General features: G+C 40.3%; 1 protein-coding gene across 2 annotated transcripts in view; it reads right to left on the reverse strand.

Annotated features, from left to right (window-relative positions):
* Ncapg2 (non-SMC condensin II complex subunit G2) overlaps positions 1 to 6,978 on the reverse strand; it is a 76,434-nt gene that overhangs the window by 14,610 nt on the left and 54,846 nt on the right. For both annotated transcript variants that reach the window (XM_008833059.3, XM_029563490.1), the window contains exons 26-27: positions 5,974 to 6,074; positions 3,987 to 4,086 (exon numbers count right to left, since the gene is read on the reverse strand). In XM_008833059.3, the coding sequence (XP_008831281.1) occupies positions 3,987 to 4,086; positions 5,974 to 6,074 (201 nt within the window). The remainder of the gene's footprint in view (positions 1 to 3,986; positions 4,087 to 5,973; positions 6,075 to 6,978) is intronic.

Consider the following 6,978-nt stretch of genomic DNA (forward strand, 5'->3'; position numbering starts at 1 on the left):
CAGGACCCAGACGAGGCTGTCCACTATCTCCACTCCTTTTCAATACAGTGCTCGAACCTCTTGCAAGAGCAATAAGACAAGAGAAGGAACTAGGAGTATTACTAATTGGAAAAGAAGAGGTCAAATTATCTCTATTTGCAGACAATATATTATAAGAGATCCCAAAAATTTCACTAGAAATCTGTTAGAACAGATTAATCCTTTCAATAAGGTGGCAGTTTACAAAACCAACATACAAAAATCTGTAGCCTTTCCATATACCAATAACAAGCAATCAGAAAAGCAGTCAAGGAAAACCTCCCATTCACAATAGCTTCAAAAAAATTATTTAGGAATAAACCTAAACAAAGACCTAAATAAACAAACCTAAAAAGATCTCCACAACGAAAATTTCAAATTTCTAAAGAAAGAGAAAGAGGAAAACACTAGGACATGGAAAAACCTCCCATGTTTATGGGTCAGTAGAATCAATATTGTGAAAATGACCATCTTACCAAAAGCAATTTATAGATTCAATGCAATGCCAATCAAAATACCCATGATATTCTTCACAGAGCTTCAAAAAAATCATCCTAAAATTCATACGGAATCACAAAAGACCCCAACTAGCCAAAGCAATCTTGGGCAAAAAGAACAGCACTAGGGGGAATCACCATACCAGACCTCAGGTATTACAGAGCTAGTCAGAAAAACTGTATGGTATTGGCACAAAAATTGACATGTAAGATCAATGGAACACAACAGAAGACCCAAATATGAGCATATGCAATCTCAGCCACCTGATATTCAACAAAGGTGCCAAGAAAACACAATGGAGAAAAGAGAGCATCTTCAACAAATGATGCTGGCAAAACTGGATCTCTACCTGCAGAAGAATAAAACTGAATCTTTATCTTTCACCCTGCACAAAAGTCAATTCCCATGGATCAAAGACCTCAATATAAAACCTGAAACTCAGAAAATGCTAGAAGAAAACATAGGCAGTATCCTCCAAGATATAGGTGTAGGAAAGGACTTTTGAATTCAGACACCAGCTGCTCAGGCAGTAAGGTCAATAATCAGTAAGTGGGACTTCATTAAGCTACAAAGCTTCTGTACAGCAAAAGAAACAACCAAGGAAGGGAAGAGGAAACCCACTAAGCGAGAGAAAATCTGTACCAGCTGCATCCAGAATACATAAAGAACTCAAAAAAAAAACAAAGAAACAAGAAAATAAATGACCCAATAAAAAGAGGGGTAATAGACCTGAACAAAGAGTTCTCAAACGAAGAAATAAAAATGGCTAAGAAACATCTGAAAAAGTACTCAACATCCTTAATAATTAGAGAAACGCAGACTAAAAACCACTTTAGGGCTGGAGAGATGGCTCAGTGGTTAAGAGCACTGACTGCTCTTGCAGAGGACCTAGGCTCAGTTCCCAGCACCCACATGGTGACGTGGTGGCTAACAACTGTTCGTAACTTCAGTTCCAGGGGAATCCAATGCCCTCTTCTGACTTCACAAGCATTGCATGACACAGACGCACACAGAAGGCCTCAACTGGCAAAGTTTTCAAGAATAAGAGACTGTAGAGTATGTGTCCCTGGAAAGGACTCCGATACTGAACCTCACCCACCACCCACAGCTCAGGACCATTGCAGAAGAGGGGGTGGAAAGATTTAAAGAGCCAGGGCTGATTCATGAACACAAGGAAGCAGAGACTTTCAGGCCACTGGAAGCTTGCACATGTGAACTTGCAGCAATGGTGACATCAAGCACAGGACCTATGTCAACTCAATTAAACAAGGGCCCAAAGGGGAGGATAGAAATGGATGGTGGGGCCAGCCCTAGACTGAGAACTATTGGAGACTGTTACTGGGTGAGGGACAGTGTGACTTACACACAATCTCTAGATGGGCTGACTAGACTCCAGTGGACAAATTTACACTGAGGGACGTCTGGGTACAAATCTATGACTAGATAGGACTTACCATGTACAGCGGAATACACAAGATCTGGTAGGGGGATGGGGGAGGCATGGATAGAAGAGAGGGTCTAAATTTGATTAAGAACTGTTGTATGAAAATACAAAAGCTCAATAAAAAATTTAAAACAAACTAAGCCCACTTTTTTATTCTAACATTACAAGAACTATTCGATATTAGCAGATCTACTAATACAGTCATCTCTTTGTACCCATGGCCTCCACATCCATGAACTCAAACCGCAGATTTAGAATAAAAAAAAAAAAAGCCTCATCTGTACTGAACAAATACAGATTTATTTTTCCTATACTGCACTGCTTGACAAGGACAATATACACATAGTGCTCACAGGTTATCAGAAATCTAGAGGTGACTCTGTAAGTACCCCAAGGGTATGCATAAGATATATACAAATCCTACACCATCAGTGATTTCAGTAATCTCCAAAAATATTGGAGTCAATCAATTCCTCAAAGGTACTGAGGGCCATGATCTATTCCATTGATTTCCAGTTTTTAAAATTAGTTTTAAAAGTTAAAGTAATAGGTTTCACTACGACATTTTCATATATTCTTTGTTCATGTTGATCTTCTTCTCCAAATCCCTCACCTGCCCCACGACCTCCCTCAACTGCTCTGCATCTACCAACAGCTCCTCTTCTGCTTTCATGGGACATGTATTCTGTTTGCCCTCTTGTTTATTCTTCCCATCCTATTTACGCAGAAACATTTTATAATTTACAAGAGCAACAAAGCCACACAGTACAAGGAACATCAAGGACTTCCTAAACCACAATCCCAAACACTTAAAAGCCACCTCATCTAGCCAAAGGAGGTATCTGAAATACTTCAACTCTTCTGGAACTGCTTTCCATATCATTTGACACCTGATCCATCTTACTACTTTATAAGTCAACTCCGTTGACCCATCCCCACGTGCTTTTCCTGCCCTCCACACAGGTAGGGTTGTGTGTGAATTTCATAGGAAGGGTTCTTTCTACTGAGTTGGAAAAGTCTCCAAGGTGTGAAAGGAGGGTAGTGAATGAAGGAAAAGAGATGCTGGGACAGACAGATTCAATGACACAAGATTACATAGCTAAAGGTGCATTACTATGAGCATACAGGCCAGTGTTCCCAACACAAAGGCAGCTGAATGGCTTCACTTGACTGATAGGCCACACAGTGTCATTCACACATGGTGTATGTTCATATTTAAAATATCACACACATTATGTATGTATGCATGTATGTACGTATGTATGTATACATACATATATATGTATATTGTCTAAAACTACCAATTATCTAAGCCTCAGATGATTGGGGGGGCGGGGGGGACAAAAAACAAAACAAAACAAAAAACCAATGTTTCAGAAATTTGAAATAAGTAGCTGGGTGTTGCAGCACACACCTTTATGCCTATATAGCAAGCCTACAAAAAGCCACACTTGGAAGTTTATTCATAAATTAGCAATTTACGGTTTTGAAAGGCTTTCTCCAAAGGAGGAGGTAGCTACGATGTGTGGTTTGCTTCTCTAGCACATGTAAAACAAGGACTGCCTACTCTCACACCTGGCAACCCTTGATTCTTAGTCTACAGGAAAAGGAACAGCACTGTGCACCAAGAGGTGTTAGTGAGAAAAAAGCCCAGGAACATGCTGGTCACCAATAATCTGTGAGCAGCCACAGGCCTCACAGGAAGAAAGAAAACGCATCTCACCAAAGGCTTAGGAGGGGCTGTGCCACTCCAACAGAGACCCGCATTTATACTTGGGAAATGTCTATGGTTTCAAAATGAAGCAAGCGAACCCAAACAGTGTCTTATCTGAAAATAATGAATCAAGAGTGAATGCCCTTTTCTAAAGCAGAATTTTACAAATGACAATTTTGTTTCTGAAGACAAAGAATTAGTACATTAAATGTCCCCATCCTTACACTTGGCTGTAAGCAGCTGAAATAAAAGAGCATTCCCAAGCAGGCCCAGTTCTCAGGTGGTCACAGCTGGAGTGAGCCTCACACTTACCTTTCAAGGCTATCCTCTTCTAGAGTGATCTCCATAAACGTCTTGAGCTTTCTCTGTACGGTAGCTGCAGCCTCCTTCACCTTTGCACTTCTATGTTTACCTGTGAGAAGATTGCATTGAAAGAGAAAAGATCTCAGCATCACTATAGAAACGTATGTACTCTGTTGTGTATATGGGGTCATTTTTTCAAAGTAAACCCTGGCTTACTCCAGGAATTCTATAACTGAGCATATCTGCTATGAGTGGGGATCACAAGGTTCTCACCCATGCCACCACCAGACAGGAGTGACATATCAGACTAGCACATATCATCCACCTGCTTATGTAATGGGTATCTGAGTACCCACGTAGTGTTTAACATCTCATGGGAAATAATAGCCCTTGTTTTGCATATCTCAAGTGTTCCATATATCTGAATCAGCAGAGTGCTCAGACAAGCCTTTTTGGTGCCTAAACTGGGTCTCATAAGCTAAAAAGCTTCACAGACTAAGCACTCTAACCCTAAAAAAAATCTATAATCTGAAACAATCCAAAATCTAAAACCTCTGCTCACTTATATGTGTTTCAGATTGTGAAATACTTCCCATTTTAAAATTTCAAATTAGGACAGCCAGGTGTGATGGCACTCACCTTTAATCCCAGTATGCAGGAGGCAGAGGCAAGCAGATCTCTGTGAGAACCAGGCCAGTTTGGTCCACATAGTGAGTTCCATGTCAACTGAGGCTACAGAGAGACCCTGTCTCAAAAAGACACACACACACTTCAAACTAGGAACTCTCAACCAGTATAGTTTATATAAATACTACAAAACCTAAAAACTCCAAAACCTCATAGAACTCTGGCCCTAAGTGATGGGCGAAGGGTACTCAACCTTCGTATACCTATACAGATTACAGATGCGTCAGGCACCCCAACCCATGGGACAGGAGCATCTTTATCTGAAAGATATTAAACTTAAAACAGATTTCAATATCAGTAAAATTGAACCAATAATATGTAAAGATGTTCCTGAACTTCACTCTGAGGTTGGCATGTTACATGTGTTGGCAAGTATTTTCCCTATACTTTTTCTGTTAGCTAGAATATGTGAAAGAGGCCTAACACCAACATGACCACCATTAACACAAATTCATCTAGAATTTTGATTTGAGACTAGATTTCACTATGTTGCCCCAAACTCCTAAGTTTGAACAATCCTCCTGCTTCAGCTTCCTGAGTAGCTAGGGCTACAGGCCTGTGCTATCAGGCTTACCCAGATTTTTAAACTTAAGGAGCACAGGGTATTAACAGAAATTCAATTCTAAGCTGGGCTTGGTGGCATAAGCCTATAATCTCAGCTACCAGTAAGACTAAGGCGAATTCCAAGTTCAAGACCTGCCTGGGCTACAGAGTGAATTCAAGACCCGCTTAAACAAGTGTGTCAGACAGTATCTCAAAATTTAAAAGTGTGGTGGCACATGTCTTTAATCTCAGCAGAGGCATTGGTAGGAGGATGTCTGTGAGTTCAAGGCCAGCCTGGCTTACATAGTGAGTTCTAAGCCACCCAGGGCTGTATAGTGAGACTGCCTCAACAAGAATAACAAATTAAATTAAAAGTTTTAAGAGAACTGGTGACATAGCTCAGTGATAAAGCACTTGCCAATGCAAGGCAAGAAGAGGAGGAGGAAGGGAAAAGGAAGGGCATGGGCTGGAGAAGGAGGGAAGGGAACCAAAGGGAAGAAGTTACTGAATTCTCAACTACAGAGCGTTGCTTAAACGTAGCCAAAAGAGAAAATGAAAGGGACAGGAGTTGCACTGCAGAGCAGGCAAGTTCACGAAGACAGGCCCAGTGGACAGCACTGTACTCAGAAAGCACCAGGGAGCAGAGGTAGAAAGGCTATGAGAAGAATGCCCTGGCAGAGGAGAGGTGAAACAGGCCAAAGCCCCCAAACATCCCTAACAGTGGAGGCAGTATTGCACTAGATGAAGGGGACGAAATGTAACCAACCTTTGTTAATAACCAAAATAATATGCAGAACAGCTGTGAGGCACACAATGCCTTCAATATCGCCAGAAGTCACACATGTCTTTAGCTCATCCAAAAACGACCTATGAAATCGGAAAGCATATGAAGTTACTCTATATCCCAATACTTTATAGAAAGACAAACATAGGCAGGGTTCATCAACAATCACAAATGCCATTTCTCAGGTTAACATGGGAAGTTGCCAGAGATCCATCCTCCTTTGTATGTATTACATCTGCCAATTCTTGCAGATGGTATGCCTGGAAGGAGAACAGGAACGCGGTGGCCTGTGAAAACATCACGGCTACTCTGTACAGTCCAATGCACACAAAGACTTTAATATGCTGCTAAAAGGCAATTACACAGCTCTCAAAATGATGCAATTAAACTTTCATAGGATACATCCGTGCTACACAGTGCCACGGGGGTTCAACATCTGAGGGACAAATTCTTCTGCATCTTCAACCCCTTGTGCATTGTCATAAACCCTCAAACCTTAGTCAAATAACAGACAGACTGGGGAACCAAGCCACAGCTATGTGTTGAGCAAACACTGCATTGGTGTTCCATCTAAGGAGGCGTTCTGAAAACACACAGTAAGAAATATTTTTATTTTTTAAAATATTTTATTTATTTATTTAATGCACACGTGTGCTGTAGTGAATGCTTCTTCTAACCATGTAGTTATTAAAAATTCAAAAAATAATGATTAAAAAAAATAATTCTTCAAAGCATAAAAATTTGCTCCTTAATAACTAGTAGATGTGAAAAACATTATCATTGAAATCTACCTGATGACTTTATGTCCATGCTCAGATGCCAAGGAGCTCAGAAAGTAACTGACTGTGAGTAATAATAATCAGCTATATCGAGATTAGAAACACATGTGCATCTTAGTGTCAATTATATTAGAAATGAATTTTTCTGTATGAAGCTGTGTATTTTAATAGTGAAATGGAGTATACTTTATTTTTAGCAATATATGTA

The sequence above is a fragment of the Nannospalax galili genome, unplaced genomic scaffold (assembly GCF_000622305.1).
Source record: "Nannospalax galili isolate Female #2095 unplaced genomic scaffold, S.galili_v1.0 scaffold516, whole genome shotgun sequence".
NCBI lineage: Eukaryota > Metazoa > Chordata > Mammalia > Rodentia > Spalacidae > Nannospalax > Nannospalax galili.